At 31.3% G+C, this 17,523-nt stretch overlaps 1 protein-coding gene and 1 long non-coding RNA gene across 2 annotated transcripts; both read left to right on the top strand.

Annotated features, from left to right (window-relative positions):
- Positions 1–3,945: 3,945 nt before the first annotated feature.
- On the top strand, positions 3,946–7,263 carry LOC25491831 (protein LOW PSII ACCUMULATION 2, chloroplastic). The gene is made up of 2 exons (XM_013599870.3): positions 3,946–4,388; positions 6,762–7,263. The coding sequence occupies exons 1-2, from the start codon at positions 4,031–4,033 to the stop codon at positions 6,905–6,907; spliced, it is 504 nt and encodes a 167-aa protein (XP_013455324.2). The 5' UTR covers positions 3,946–4,030; the 3' UTR covers positions 6,908–7,263.
- A 5,775-nt stretch (positions 7,264–13,038) lies between these two features.
- Positions 13,039–13,942, top strand: LOC120580058 (uncharacterized). The gene is made up of 2 exons (XR_005645692.1): positions 13,039–13,181; positions 13,507–13,942. It is a non-coding gene; the product is annotated as an uncharacterized lncRNA (long non-coding RNA).
- The last annotated feature ends 3,581 nt before the right edge of the window (positions 13,943–17,523 follow it).

Raw genomic sequence — 17,523 nt, 5'->3', positions numbered from 1 at the left:
ATTTAAGTTTTATAAGCTAAACGTAGTTTGGATAATTCATCATATTACAACTTCTAAGATGTTGTAGAGCATCTCCATCGGAGAGTCCTTTATTTAAAAAAAAGAGATAAGTATTTAAGTTTTATAAGCTAAACGTAGTTTGGATAATTCATCATATTACAATTTCTAAGATGTTGTAGAGCATCTCCATCGGAGAGTCCTTTATTTAACAAGGACATTAACATATTAAGGACCCCGTTGGTAGAAAAAAAAAGTACCTACCTATTAGTTATTGGCAATTATGTTTTTTCTTTAACAACTAACATGTCACATGATTAAAATAAAAAATAAATTATATAAAAGTTGATTTCACCATCTCAAGTTTACGTGATTTTTTCCTCTTTTCAATTTTTTTATTTTATTTTTTCTAATGTACATGCTAAAATACATATTAATTGATCTATTTAAGGATTTTTTTTTTAGTTTTGTATCGTTGAAATCATTGAGTTCTTAACTGTACTTTTATTTAAAAAGTATAAATAAATGATTTTTGTTAGTTTATTACATTACAGATGTTTTTAGACACTTTCTTAAAAATAATATCAATCCATGAATAAAATCTGGATGCAATACTTCCAACAAAAAAACTGGGTGTGTGTTTACATGGGTAACCTTAAAGCTTTCCCACTATGGGAAAATTGTGTTTTTACCCACATATGGCAGTTGATCAGGTTATTTTTGGTTTGTTGGAAGGGACAAACAGCTTATAGTACACAATATTAAACTGAAGTTGGTATCACACCCCCCTTTAATAAATTTTACTTCTTACACCCAATAAATTAAACCACGTTAAATTAATTTTTTTTTTTTTTTAGGGAAGAAGTAATAAAAGGTCTTATTACCATTTTTTTGTGCACACAATGCGAAGCCTTAAAACTATTATTTTTGTTATCCTTATTTGTTTATTTCATAATTCTTAATTTCTCATCTTACATCTTACTTTATTTCATAATTCTTAATTTTTCATCTTACATCTTACGCCAACCTAAACTAAAGAGACTTCCATAAACTGGAATCTGAACTATAGCCAAATAAAAATAATTTAACTCTTCAAAAAATCTGATTCTAATTTCGTTTTCCCTCTGATGAGTATATTTGTAAAGTATGCTAAATGATGTACAATTTAACATTCTTCATTGTTACATTATTGTCAATTGCTACAATACTGTTAAAAAAAGTACGTCTAATTTTCTTTTGTTAGTTAAATTTAACATTCTTTTTATTAAGTTTATAGTTTATAATTTTATTCATAGGTTTATAGTTTTTTTGGTTACGTTGTAAAACTTAAATGAATAAAAGTTTGAACTAGAATGACTTAACAATTTATTTAACCACATTTTAATTAATGTCTTTGTTATGCAAAGTGAGACGAAACTTCTAAGGGGATGTTAATATACCGTTTTCATTCGGACTTCATAAAATTTGTATTCAATCAAATAGGTCCATAACTATATAAGCTCTTAGTCCATTAAATAATTTACATTAAACTAAGACAAGGTGGGGTCCAAATTTTTGAAAATTTTGTAGAACCAAAAAGTAAAGTAAAGGTTACAGGTAAAAGATCTGAACCATTGAATATTTATATTAGGCTTAATTGCACTTTTGGACCCCTATCTTTCCAAAAGTTGCGGTTATGGACCCTTAACTAATTTAAATACAAAACAACGCCCTATGTTTTGATTCTTTAGCAGTTTTGGACCCCCAAGGCAAAAAAATTAAAAAAATTGACACGTGACACCTCACTTAGGGTGCCACGTCAGCGTTGACCGAGTCAACAATGGACTCGGGGTCCAAAACTGCCAAAGAATATAAACATAGGGGGCTGATTTGTATTTAAATTAGTTGGAGGTCCATAACCGCAACTTTTGAAAAGATAGGGGTCCAAAAGTGCAATTAAGCCTTTATATTATTATATCTATGGTCAAAACACAACTTTCCCATGAAGGGAAAGCTTTAAGGTTACCCATGTGAAATGCCACCAAAAAACTAATGCAATACTTGCTCAACAAACAATTGGATGCAATACTAAATGACAAATAATAATTGGGGTGTGTGTTCACATGGGAAAGCTTAATCCTTTCCCACCATGGGAAAGTTGGATTCAATGATTAGATTAAGCGAAGAACATATTTTTAACATGTTCTCTCAACACTAAATTTTTCTTCACACTATTTTCCAACAATTTAAAAATTCTGAAAATTAATTTTCAGAAATTAAAAAAATATAAAAAAATTCAGATAATTTTTTTTAAAAATTCTGTAATTCATTTATTGAATGTTAGAATTTTTTTTTTGAAAAAAAAAAATATTTCAATAAAATTCAAATTTTGGAAACTAAGATAAGTTTTTATTTTTCTAAATAGAATATATTTTTTTAATTTCATAATAAAATAAGATATTCTGAAAAATAAAATAAAAATCCTAAAAAAAATATTTTGAAATTAAATTTTTTTATTTTTCTAAGAAAATAAAATTCTGGAAAATAAGGTTTTTGAAATAAAATTCAGAATAATTTTTTTTTTTCATTTTTTCAATAAATGAATTACAGAATTTAAAAAAAAAATATCTGAATTTTTTTATATTTTTTTAATTTCTGAAAATTAATTTTCAGAATTTTTAAACTGTTGGAAGACAGTGTGAAGAAAAATCTAGTGTTGAGAGAGCATGTTAAGAATATGTTCTTCACTTAATCTAATCATTGAATCCAACTTTCCCATGGTGGAAAAGGATTAACCTTTCCCATGTGAAATGCCACCAATAATTGGACCTATTTATAATCTTTCATTCAACTTGTTAAACTTTAGGACCCGTCTCAGAGCATAATATATGCAGAACTTGCGGTTTAAACGTCCCTTCTAATGGGTAATGCTAACCATCGGGGTACTGGATAAGGAACAATAAATAGGCAATAAATAAATGGATCTCACTTAATTCACCTCAATTAAAGTGTAAAATATGTCAACTAATTAAAAATAATAAAAGCTATATTCAATACTCTTTCAATTCTCAAAGGTACGTCTATTATTATAGAGACGCATCCTTTCCATTCCATCTGTTTACACAACCATATGATTGCTATCTATTATCTCTCTGTCATCATCAATACTATATTCAATTATGCAGGTATTATTCAAACTTCTTTTTTTTTTTTTACACAATTTCTTTTATACGCTCAATTTATTGGAAGTCCCAACTTATTAGGTATTATTCAAACTTCTTTTTTTTCTTCTTCTTGTTTTTATATGTTATTGTTTTTACATCACGTAAATAAAATTCCCTTGAGTAAAATTTGCAGGGAAAAAAAGTATTAAAAAATCAAGGCTGTATATAATGGGAGTGATTCCGAAATTGAAATCACAATGGAAAAGAATGAGAAGCACGCGCGCGTGTGGTATTTAGATGTGTAAAGGAAAGAAAATTTGCAGTATTAAATACAACTATTTTTTATTTTAATTAGTTGACATATTTTACACATTAATTGAGGTAAATTAAGTGAGATCCATTTATTTATTGTTCCTTATCCAGTGCTCCGAAGACATTGGTTAGCAACACCCTATTCTAATTAAAATGAGAATTTCTATCCACTAAATTACTCAACCAAAAATAACTTTAGGACCCGATTACTCTTAAATAAAATAAAATTCTTTCTTGACCAAAAAACACAAAATTCTTTAAAATAAATATTAAAAAAATATTACGTAAAGGTAAAGAAAAGAGAAATGATATTTGAACAACTATTTGTTACAACCTATTTGACAACCTTCATTTTCTCTCTTTTCATTGGTCAAAAACAATGGAGAGAGAAACAGAAGAGAAAGATTAAAAATAAAATGTGAGTATGAGAGAGAAAGTTGTCTAAAAATTGTTACAAAGTAGTTGTACAAATATCATTTCTCTAACGAAATATGATAGGAGGTGAGGTATCATTATCATCATCAGAAGGAAAAAGAAACTATGTGGTGAAGTTGAGCTCCAACTCCAACAAAACAAAAATGGCGCTACAAACACAATTCGTAACTTCCTTCACCACCAAACTACAACACTCATTCTCTCCCACCTTCACAATCAAATCCGAAAAACCATCTGAACCGTCCGATTCAATTCCCAACAAAACCGGTGTGGGTTTTGGTCCATCAAATGGCAACAACACTAAAAGGAAACAGAAGGGGCAAAGAGATAGAGCTTCCATAATTCGGCGTAATCCGGTTGAAAAACCTGCTTTCGTTTCGGAACAATTACAACAACAACCACAAGTTCAAGAAGAGAGTGCTGTTGAAAAAGGTTTCATTCTTGCGTGGCTTGGTTTTGGTTCGGTTATTCTTGTTGAGGGTATTGCTCTTGCTGCTTCAGGTCAGGTTTTTTTTTTTTTTTTTTAATCCTAATTTTGAAAACTCATTACATTTATTTAATTTTGTAGCATTGAAAAAAATTATGTTGTAGATAAGCCAATCTTGTGAGACTGTTTAGGAGAACTTGCCTTTATTTGGTAAAAAATAGCGAATAGCGGATAAACCAGCTATTATAGAAGATGAGCTTATAGCGAATGATTGATAAGCTAGCTAATACGACCCAATTCGAGTAGGTATCGCACTCCAGAAATTAAGAGAGAAATCTAGATATAAAAGAAAGGAAATTTGTTATTTTTCATTGATTATTATCATGAGGCATACAATGCTTTTATAAGCTTGTGGATCCTCATTATAAGATAACTACAACGGCTACACAATAGCGCTTCTTAGTCACTAACTAATAGAATATGCTTAAAAGATCCTCCTAGAATCTAGCCGAGTCATTATTCTTTTACTAGAATAAGATGAAGTCACCCATGAACCTTTCTTCGGGCTTGTACGCTCTCTGTAACTTCTTATGATCGTATCACTGGTTTATAGCTGATAACAGATAAACTAGCTAATTGAATTGAATTAGTAATGTTTGGTAAAATTAGCTGTTTAACTTGCTTATAAATATGAAATGACTAAAAAATGATATAGTTAATTAATATTTAATTTTTTTTTCTTTCAATTAAGGTTATAGGGGAAAATTAGGATAGATAATGATAAGGTATAAACTTTAAGCTATTAGCTACTTGAATTAGTTTATCAAAAATCGCAATAAGCTTGTGAGAAAGTGACGGTTACTAAATAGGTCTTACCAAAAAGACCCTTAAGAAAACAGCTTATTAGATGTTCATAAGTTGTGTTCTGCGGATTTCGATAAGCTTTCTAGGATAACTTAAGAAAATAGCTTAGTTTAATTTTTTTTTTAATCTTTTGTTTAGTATGATAAGAGATTATGCTATAAGCGGCAAGTACACGAACTGACAATTATTTAAAAGAAAAGCTTAGATATATCCCTAAAAGAAAGAGAAGTACGAATTTGCAATCAACGTGGTTGACTTGAGAGATAACCATGTCTCTTTTATGGATTTCCGTACCTCAAGAGAAACTAGTCTCTGGTTTTCTGGTTGGAGGATAACTTGGGCAACAGAGAAAAATAGAGCCTGTAAATTTATAGTAAAGATGATAACCTATGATGCACAAACATGACATGAGTATTAGATGTATAAGATATGACACGCATATTTGACACCGCAATACGTCACTTCTTAAAGAATTTAGGATATGATAAGTTTAGCATACCTATGTAAAAAATCACAAAATATGACAAATATTCTATTGAAGTTTAGTGATGGTTATTGAAAATAGTGTTGAAAGTTTGAATATGGCTGAAGAATTGGTGAAATGTTGATATAATCACATAAATTGCAACAAATATATTAGTGAGAAAATAACCCAAGTCCGACCCACTCGGCCAAACCCAATGTTCGAAGGCCCACAGTCCCTGTTGGCCCAAATTGGTAAAAGAAAGGACCCGGATAATCTGATAATTTCTGTAATCTGATAAGTTTGTAATCTGATATCAAACATCTTAGACTATCAAACATAGAGAATTATTGTAATGTGATAAGCTCTGTTCACTTGTATTTGAATGCTATGTTTTGAGCTTAGGCCCCCTTTTTATAGCATTAACACAACCAGAGATTAGAATTTAGGATCTAAATGGGAAAAGTAGGGATGTAAATTGCATTTGTTGAAATTAATGATTGAGGTTTAACATTCGACAAAACTTATGTATATGTGACATGTGAAGAACCATGAAGAAGAAGAGTTAGACGACGTGTCTAGAGCCTATCGACAACATATCGAGTGTTTGTAAGGATTTATTTTTATTCTCTCTGGAAAAATGTCTTTGATACTGCACTGACACATAATAACAGAGTATTAGAGACTATCAAGTACAAGATGGGAGGAAAAATAAAGTATCGGTGCATCATATAATACTTGAGAAAAAATACGCCCGAAAATGAAAGTATCAATGTGTACTAAAAATTTCTAGTATTGTCAAATTTTATACTATTTATTATTCAAGGACATTTTTGAATGATAATTCTGATGTTTATTTAAAAAATTTGAGGACTAAACTAATGTTTTTCATTTATCAGACAAGAAAAATGTATCTGCTTTTTTTTCAAGATCGTTTTAGTATTTAAACCTTTATTCTAAAGAATGACGTACTTGTGAGTTTGACTATGACCCAAACCTAAGATGGTCTCCAAGCTATTGTATCTCAATCAGTTAGTTGACTTAGGTTCAAGCCTAGGACCAAAGAATTAATGTCATTTTACATCGATATTGTGGCTGATACTTTGATGTGTTATTGCAGGCTTTTTTCCAGATGAGTGGGACAATTTCCTTGTCAAGTATCTCTATCCATCCTTTACCCCTTCAGTGTTATTGTTTCTTGCTGGAGCAGTAGCATTTGGAGTGGTGAAATATAAGCAGAATGAGAAACTCACGGATCAAAAATAGTGTGTTTGATGTCATAATGTTAGAAATCTCTAATGTCTGGAAAAAGTACTATGAGTGACGATGATTGCAATCCTATTCTGGCTTCAATTTACCAGAATCGAAGATGACAGGTGACAAGAATGATGATTGAACAATTTCTGTTGGATCCTAAGCAGCAACCCCATATTGCATCATATGGCCAAGTAAATAAGGTTTTTGAAAGGAATTCAATCCCATTTGTAATTAATTGGATTACTTCTTTTTATTAAATTATGTACTGAGCTCTCATCTAATCCCTTACACTTAAAATCTCTTACATTATTATTTCTGCCAATTGAAACTTCCTTGCAAGAATTCAGGTTCCATGTTTTGTTTTAGCAGAATGTAGTCAACTATTAATGATGGCAAACTTAGAACTGTATTACTGGATGCAAAAGTTTTGCATGGAAAAGTTTTTACTGTGACCGAGTGTGGGTAGGGTGTGGTGCTTAAGGTGCCCAGCCAGACTTTGAGAAGCTTGATGCATCCAATTATGAAGGTGTTCCTTTTATAACATTGCAGTTGCCGAAGAATAGAGAACTTAGTTGACTAGGAGATTGTTTAGATTGACTTATTTGAACTTATATACCAATATAATCACTTGTGAGTCTGTTTGACTTTATTGTATCCTATAAAATAGATTGTACATAAACACTTCTATGATAAGTGTTTGTGCGATAAATGCTTAATTAAGTTGCTTACCCCAACATAGTCTAAGTGTATGTTTGGATACACGTTTAATGCTGATTTCTCGCGTCCCATCACAATTTTGATGTATCCCTCGAATGACTCAAACAACTTTAGGTGAGGCTGAGACAAGGAAACCCGTTTTTTACAGATTTAATTTCCACCAAAGGTTGAAAAAGGTGACAGGAAACTGTAACAGATGGAGGCACTCCTAGGAAAGTGCACAACTTCTGAAGATTGATGTTGGGGTGAAATTGATCTCAGGGGTTGTTAGTCGAGATCAAGGTTTATAGAGGGATTGTCCACAAAGAGAGCAATTAGGACTGTTCACTTAATTCATCTTATTCCAAAGTTTAAGAGATCTACAAAGTGAGCTTCTTCTACTTCAATAATGCATGTGTATCGCCAAACTATTTATTAGCCTAAGGACGTTATTACCGATTAACACGAAAGGGACATATATTTTGTTTGATAAAAAGTTGGGATGGGTGGTTGAAGATATTGTGGCTGGTAGAGGTCCTTTATTGAGGGACCTTCACTTGAGGGTGGCTTCTTTACCTACCTATTAAGATTGGGGGCTGAGTTTGTACTCAGCAGTAGATGCTTCCTTGTACGCTTTTGTGGCTTCCAGAGCTTAATCTTAAGTGTTACAATATCATATATTGAGAGACAGTTGGATATAAGTATGGGTCTGATTTTGACAATGGTTTGGATGATATTCGTGGTACAATTTTGACTATTGACATGAACAATTTTACTAGCAAGGACATGGATTAGGTATGGGTGAAGTTTGATATTGTTATTTCATCATCTCAAATATCAAATGAATGACCGAAATGTGAAGTTTGATATTAGAACAAATGAGATTAGACAAGATAAACAAAACATGAGAGTAATTTTATGAGTTTTGAGACAATAAGGTTTGCACTTAAAGGGTCTCAATAATAATCAACCATGAGAATAGGTTTGATTATTATTGAGATACATTCATGTATTCTGAAAGGAAACTTAAAAGGTCAAAGAAAATCTTGTCTTTAAAAATGAATTTAACATTAAATAGAAAAATAGATAGGGAATGTTTATTATTTAGCATTATGATGGAAACAACAATCTCATGACACTTTTGATCTAAACCTTAAACCAATAAATCATTGAACTTATAAAACTTTTAAGAATTAGATTGGTTATCACATAAACTCCTTGTAGATCGATAACTTTTACTACTCAATAAAACCATACACTTGCAGATTCATATCAGGCGTCGACTCCGATCTAGCCAAAAAGGTGCTCGAAGGACCGAGCCCAAAATAGAAACACAAAAACGAAAATAGATCCCACCAAACAACGCAGCAATGACAACGTGGGCAGATTCAAAGGTCGCGGCGGCGGCGTTGACAACCAACAACCCTTTAAGGGGGAGTGATGGAGAAGCCTTCATATAGATATGGTCGAAGGAAGAAGAAATTATTTATTAAGTACTCCTATAAGAAAAGGGAATGTAGTGAGTTAGGATCGTTATTGTTTGAACCAGTTAGTTGATGCGGGTTTCGTCAATTACCCCTCGAAATTCACAAAACGTCAATTACCCCCCCGAAATTTTACACCGTCAGTCAATTTGGTCCTTCTGTTAAGTGGTTTAGTTAAAGGTGATGATGTGGCTATTTGATGTTGACGTGTCAATGCTTGCTGGCAAGGAGTAAATGACTGAATTATAAAAGTCACTTTTAACATTTTTTTTATGGGTAATGCTATCCAGTGGGGCACTGGTTAAGGAACAATAAAATCAATGGGCCCCACTTAATTTACTTCAATTAAAATTAAAAATTGGTCAACTTAATTAAAGTAGGAAAGAATGTATTGAATACTAATTAAAAGACAACATTAATATACAGGCGCCTCACATATGTTACAGTTGTCCTTTTAACCTTCCTTCTCCTTTTTTCTTCTGAATTTCGTAAGTAAATTCTCCGCCACCACTTTTCAACAAATTTCCATTTTACACTTTTTCTATGAAATCCTACGACACCGCTTTCTACAGGTACCAACTCTCTTTTTTATAATCATTTTTTATGCTCATTTATATATATGAAATCCTACGGTATGCATTTGTATATATAATATAAAAAACTTCTTGTCTTTTACGTTTCAAACTTTAGGTACTATTCAAGGTTTTTTTTTTTTTTTTACCTTCTTGTTTTATTATGTTATATGTTATAGTGTTTATATCTTGTCTTTATGTTATTGGTTTATATGTTTTTGTTTTTATTTGTAGATGATAAATAACATAATGGATAATATTAGTGCTACAAAGACAAACAATAAAATAAGTTTTGATTTGAATGAATATCCAATAGAAGATATTTTTATAGATAATGGTTCTTCAGAAATAATTAGTGAGCAACTTGATCATAATTTAGTGGAGAATGTTGAGAAAGAAAACTCTGTTTTAAGTCTGAATAATGGAACAAATGAAGAAGTCGATAAAGACGGAACTGAGACAAATTGTGTTCCATTTGTTGGTCAAATTTTTCTTAGTGAAGAAGAAGCCTATGTCTTTTATAAGAGATATGCTTATCAACAAGGGTTCTCAATTAAAAAAGGTAGATTCGTAAAAAAGAATGGGGTTATTTGCAGACGTGATATTTTTTGTCATCGTGAAGGTAAAGCATCCTTGAAAATAATGGAACCATCAAAAGAGCAGAGAAATAGACAATCCTCAAAGTGTGAATGCAAAGCTCATTTACGAATCAAATTACAAAAATCTCATGATATGTTTCCAATTGAGTGGCGAGTCACATCGTTTATTGTCGAACATAACCATGGTTTGCTAAACCAAACAGAGGTGCGTTTTTTACCGGCTTATCGAATTATCTTAGAAGATGACCGTGAATGCATTTTCTTATTAAAAGAAGGTGGGCTTTCGGTTAGACAAATAATGCGGGTTATAGAACTAGAGAAAAATGTGAAGCATGGTTATCTTCCATATACTGAAAAGGACATTCGCAATCTTTATGTGAAAGCTAATAAAAAAACTGAAGGAAGTGATGTCATGGATCTTTTGAAGTATTGTGAGGGTGCAAAAAAAACTTCCTCTAAATTTCAATATGCTTATACACTTGATGAAGAAAGAAGGTTAGAGCATATTTTTTGGTCCTCGGCTTCTTGTTTTGATTGGTACCAAAAATACGGTGATGTTGTTGTATTTGATACTACATACAAGGTCAATTCTTATGAAATGCCATTTGGGATTTTTTGCGGGTATGAATAATCATGGAAAGACTACTTTTTGGATGTGCACTCTTACGGAACGAAACGGTGTCTGCATTTCGTTGGCTAATGAAGGTAACTATTTCTCAAATATCTTTTATTAAAAAAATATTTGATTATATGTGCCTTTCTGGTATGCATATGCTTCTCGTCTTTAATTAACATAGAAAATCTAAATGCTTTTAAATTCTCTATAGACTTTTATATCTTTGATGAAAAAGCCACCAGCGACTATACTAACCGATCAAGATCCATGGATGAAAGAAGTAATCTCAAAAGAGTTTCCATCGACAAAACATAGTTTCTGCATATGGCACATAACTTTCAAGTTTAGTTCTTGGTTTAATGCTCTACTTCGAGACAAATATGCAAAATGGTGTTCTGAATTTTATGAGTTGTATAAGTTAGAGACATGTGAAGAATTTGAGCATCAATGGCCAGAAGTTGTTGCTAAGTTTAACTTGTAGTCAAATAAACATGTGAAAGGATTGTATGAAATCAGAAATTATTGGGCACTCGCTTATCTTCGTGATCATTTCTTTGGTGGAATGACAACCACAGGAAGATCGGAGAGTATTAATGCTTTCATTAAAAGATTCATCAATTCTCACACAAGTTTAACTGACTTTGCAAAGCAGGTATGTTGTATTGATCATTATATTAGAGCTCGTTAGTTTGGAAGGTATGATGCATTAATGTTTATTCCCAAAACTCCATATTAATTCATTTATATTAACTTTAGGTTGATGTAGCAATTGATGATATTAAGCAAAAAGAAGACCACGATATAATGTTAGAGAAGTGCAAAGGATCAAATATGAAGTTGATGTCACCTTTACAAGAGCAAGCTCATAGTGCTCTCACTCGTTTTTCTTTTCAAAAGTTTCAAGAGGAGCTTGCGAGGTCCTCATAATATTTAATTGATCATGAAAATGGTAATGTGTTTGTGGTGCGGTTTTATAAAGATATTAATAGTAGGAAACATGTAGTGTTTTGGGATGGTAAGGTAGCTACATGTAGTTGCAAGCTCTTTGAATTTTGGGGGATATTATGTCGTCATATTCTTAGTATTTTTCTTCATAAAGATTGTCATGAAATCCCTTCTAACTATTTGCCTTCACGGTGGTTGCTTCAAGTATCATACGATGATAATGATGTGGAGTCTCAAGTTAATGTTGTTGGTGAGGAGCAAGTACTAGATTGTAACAATGAACCTCAACCACAACATGTTGTTCGTTGTCCTCCAAAATCCAAACCTAAAGGTCGTCCCAAACGACGACGACTTAAAGGTGGAAAAGAGCTATCACATAATATGAACACTGTTGATTATGCAGAGGTTTAGGACATAACATTGCCACATGCCCACTTAAGGAAAAGAAAAAGGCAAAAAAGAAAAAGAAAATTTGTGACGATCCAAATTTAAATCCAATTCTCCTTCCAAAAGTTTAGGTACACATTTATTATTCATTTATTTATTAAATTCTCTATATTTCTAATTTTTGTATAATTATGTTTATTTGTTACTAATTAAAATTAATTTATTTGGTTATATTGATTGTTCTTTTAATAGGAATATGCATACCACCTGGAGTGGAATTTCTACAAGTTTTGAAAAGGAGGTTGACTATACAAAGCATGGAATCCTATTTTATTTTGAAGAGGATTTAATTACACATTTGAAAATTTTGTATTTTATATTTTATTTGGATATGTTTTATCTTTGAATATTTTAATTTGATATGTTTTATCTTTGGAATTGTTAATTTATTTTCAATTTATTTGGATATGTTACTAATTATATGCATAGGCTTTCAAAAAATGATTAAAAAAAAATCACGTAAAACAAATTTTCTTGAATAAAATTGCTGGAATTTTTTTTATTAAAAATGAAGGCATTAATACAATGGGAGTGGGACAAGAAATTTGACCCATTAAATATAATTGTTTCTTATTTTAATTAGTTGATTTATTTCCTATTTTAATTGAGGTAAATCATGTAAGATCTATTCATTTATTGTCTATTTAATGTTCCTTATCCAGTGCCCCAGGGCACCGGTTAGCAGTACCCTTTTTTTTTATTACTTTCCCCCAAATATAACCCTAATTTAACACACAACGTTCCAAAATCCTTCTTCTTTTTCTCTCCCTTTCAACACCGGTATCCAACGAAGAATCACCGGAAACCACCACCAATCGCCGCCGTGAAGCCCATCGCCGTCGTCTAAAACGTCGTCGTCGCACCTTCAGTTCTAGATATCACCATCTTCATCATTCTGTCACCATAAGAGAACACGTATGTAAGGTACACTTCTCATAAGTCCTGAAACTTTGTTGCTTTGTTTTTGGTCTAAAAAAAAACTACCATAGTGGTGGAAATCTTACTGTTTTTATATCTAAATCTTACTATTTGATGGATTTTGCATGTTAAAGATTAGATTTTTTGACAAATAAGGTTGATATGGAAATTATCTCTTTTACCATTTTAATCATCCTATTATTGTTTATATGTGATATTATAGTATTTGAATGTTATTAATTTCTTTGATTTTGCATGTTTATCTGATGTTTGTTTTTTTAGGGTTAAGTTGTTATTATTCTGATTGAATGTTATTTTTCTGGATGTATAGGATGAATGAGGACATATCACTTATCATGTATCATGGAGGGAGGTTTGTAAGAAATGGAAGAGGTAACCGGGAATATACAGGGAAAGGAAGACGTGTGTGGGATGTAGACACATACCTCGTTTGCATACCTGATCTTAAAAAAATGGTTGTGGAGTGTGGTAATTATGGGAATGTTGAGGGTATGCAGTGGATGAGGAAAGAATTTGGCGAAGATTATGATTTGGGGTTAAGACCATTGTCCGTTGATAGTGACGTTAATGCTAGTTTTGAATATGTGTAGAATAATGCTTCTGCTATAGTTAATGCTTCTGCTATAGTTTATGACCGAGTGATATATGCTTCTGCTATGGTTAAATGTGGCCTAAAATATAACTTCATGTGTTGTAGTAGCATGACTATTATTCTGTAACAAACTAGCACCATATTTTCTCATTCATTTGAAGAGAAAATAGGATCTATTATTCTGTAGCATGACTATTATTTTGTGTTAAGTATGTTGGTGGATTATGGCCAGTACTATGAATCTTATTCCTTCTATATGCTGATATAATGTTTATGTCTATGAAGCACGGATACGGATACGGACATGACACTGACACTGACATGCCGACACAGTTAATAATTTGAAAAAATCACGATTACTAGTTATATTACTTTATGTGCTTCTGTTATTACTAAATTGACTATATGTGCAGTTTATATAAAGTGCTTCTGTTATTACTAGTTATATGTGCTTTAAATGACTAGAGTGACTAAAGTGCTTCTGTTATTACTATATGTGCTTCTGTTAGTTACTAATGAATAATGATATAAGTGACTAAATATATAATGAAATAATGAAATAAAAGTGACTAAATACTTCTGTCTGTTATTACTAGTTTCGAATATGTGCATAATAATAACAGTGCAGAATATGCTATATGTGCTGATATGCATAGTAACTCATTACTGAATAAGTCCGGGGTTTTGACCATTACTGAATAACTATAGGGGGTTTTGACATAATATTTTCGTGTACTTGCAATCCATTTTAAATTTTTGGTTGTGCATAGGGACTTATACCTGCTGTTCAGGAAGTGATGCCTGGTGTTGCACATAGGTACTGTGGAATGCACTTGTGGAAAAACTTTACAAAGAACTGGAAAGATAAGGAGTTAAGAGGTGTGGTTTGGGATTGTGCTAAGTCAACTACTGTGTCTCAGTTCAATAGGTATATGGATAGAGTTAAAGGCTGAACCAGAGTGCTTGGGATTATCTAAACAAGTGGCCAAAAGAAGCTTGGACAAGGGCATACTTCAAAGAAAACTCAAAGGATTGTGGTTTAAACTTATTTTGGAAGTTATAATATTTTGATGATGTATTGGGTATTTTATGACCTGATGGTTAACCCTTATATTTTAAAAGTTATCATGTATCGAGTAGTTATGAACTCATGGTTTATGGTTATATTTTGTAAGTTATCATGTATTAAGTACTTTAACAACTTATGGTTTATGCTTCAATAGAAGTTTTATTATAAATTAAATATTCCAATGCACTGATAAACTTCATGTGTCAATTTGATTATAAGTTAATTACTGAAAAACTACAGGGGACTTTTGACCATTATTGATAAACTATAGGGGGCTTTTGATCGTTACTGATAAACTACAGGGGGTTTTTGACAGAAAGTTAATTATTTTTTCTTTTCAAAAGTTAATTATGAAAAGAAAAAAAAATCAGATTGTTTTCAATATATATATATATATATATATATATATATATATATATATATATGTAGTCAATTATCCCTGTATGACGTGACATGACTTTTAACGGCAGCATGTTGGATGGAGGAAATTATCGGATTGGGTAATTGATAGATGTCTAATAGGGGTTTTTGACGAAACCTGCAATTTCGGGGGGGGGGGGGGGGGGTAATTGACTATTTGACTCATTATTGTTTTCTTTTCGGGACATATATATGGACCACTCAATCTTAAGTTGGTTTTAGATAAAGTATTACCTAGGCACAAATACAAATGAATAATGTTTGGGTACACTCACATGAATGGAGAAAAATAAATGAGAAAAAATCAAGTCACATCATTCAATTATTTTTTTTCTTTTAACTTTATCAATTTATGTATATGTGTCCAACCATTTTTCATTTGTATTTGTGTCTATGTAAGACTTTCTTGTTGGTTTTAACAGCAGCTAGGTTAGATGTCGGAAATGCCAATTCCATTAAATGTTGCGTGTATCTATTCATCAAAATTATGTGAAGTTTCAGATGAATTGAACCAACCTCTCATCCCATATTCTAGTTATTGCATTTCTTTCTCACGCAAAGAAATTTGCAATAACTATATCTTCATGTCTCTTACTTTAGGTCAATAATGATATTTGCAATAACTCTATCTTCATGCTTCTAAAGTTAGGTCGGTGATGATATTTGCAATAACATACGGTATATATATATGTCCCACATTCTTTTAACCCTCACCGGTAATATCTACCATTTCATAATGATATTCAATAGAAGAATGAAATCCTAGTGTAGCTTATGCCTTAGATGTTTAAGTGTTTACAATCAACCATGTGTGGTTTTAAAATTAATATGGTTACAATCAAATGTTCTTAATAATTCGATGATTATGACTGATTAATAATGTAAACAATCTTCACACCTACTTTATATTATAGTTTTAAAAAAATGGATCAGTTATTAGGTCAATGGTGGAACCATTGGATTTTTGATTGAACTGTATGACTGAATCTTATTAGATTGGATGTTTCGTTTGTATAACTCAGTCTTTACAATAACAATTTGTATGGATGTTAAACCAGATTGATCCAAAAGACTTGATTTGTATCAATAATTATAAATATAATAAATATGTTAATATATCGTGAAAAATATTGTATAAGTGATTTTTTTTTTTTTTTTGACAAAATATGGTACAAGTGATTTAAATATTTTAATTCTAAAGATAAAAATTCCTCAATTTAAAAATAAAAAAATTTAACAAAAGCTTGCAGTAGCCTAGAGATAGATTAGCATCATATTTTGTCAAAGGTACCTGATTTGATTCTTGTGCCAGCCATATTTCTATTTTTTACACATTTTTAGTTTCTAACACTAAAAAAAAAAGGCCAACTTATCGAATCGGTTCTTTTGTACCAGTTCGATGATGTGGCATCTGAGCTAATAGCATAGGTGATCCAATAGCTGGTTCAGACCGGTAATGAGTCTGGTTCACAGTTGAATCGGCCAATCCAAGCAGATTTTTAGAACTATGTTTTTTTTTGTCTAATAGCCTAGTGGCTAGAGTTCACACAATTAAATGTGGAGAAGTGGGGTGTCCGGTGTTCGAACTCCGACCCCTGCATAAATTATGCAACGTCCTTACCAACTGAGTAAAGCTCACATAGACAAAAAACTATGCTTTAAGAAGAAGAAGAACATATTCTCATCAGTTTTTTATTTTTATTTTTATCCCTTCAAATAGAATTCTCATTTTTACACATTTCTCATTAAAAACAGAGAGGATCATAACATTTTCTCATCAATTTAGATCAAATAGCTACCTACATGTGGAGTGGATAATGGTTTGTGGTCACACAAAAAACAAATACATATATTATTCTCATCCTGTCACATTTATAAAGAAAAAACAATTTTTTAGGTTGATTAATGAATTAATGTAGCCGATCATATTTATAGGTCAGATACATTAGTTATGTAATACTCCCTCCGTTTCAAAATACATGTTCAAGTCAACCACTCCACATATGCTAATGCACAATTTTGACCGTTAATATATTTAATTATCTAAAGTAAAAAATTATAAAAATTTAATATTTAAAAAATATTTTTCGAGACAAATCAAACAACATCTTACATGCTAATATTTGTATTTATACATTAGTTAAAAAGTATGGTCAAAGTAAGTCAGATGAATAGTGCATATTGCAAAAATTGAACATGTATTTTGAAACGAAGAGATTATACTTAAAAAATTATTTTTTACTTAT

The sequence above is a fragment of the Medicago truncatula genome, chromosome 4, assembly GCF_003473485.1.
Source record: "Medicago truncatula cultivar Jemalong A17 chromosome 4, MtrunA17r5.0-ANR, whole genome shotgun sequence".
NCBI classification, from domain to species: domain Eukaryota; kingdom Viridiplantae; phylum Streptophyta; class Magnoliopsida; order Fabales; family Fabaceae; genus Medicago; species Medicago truncatula.
This window is presented reverse-complemented; position numbering and strand designations above follow the sequence as displayed.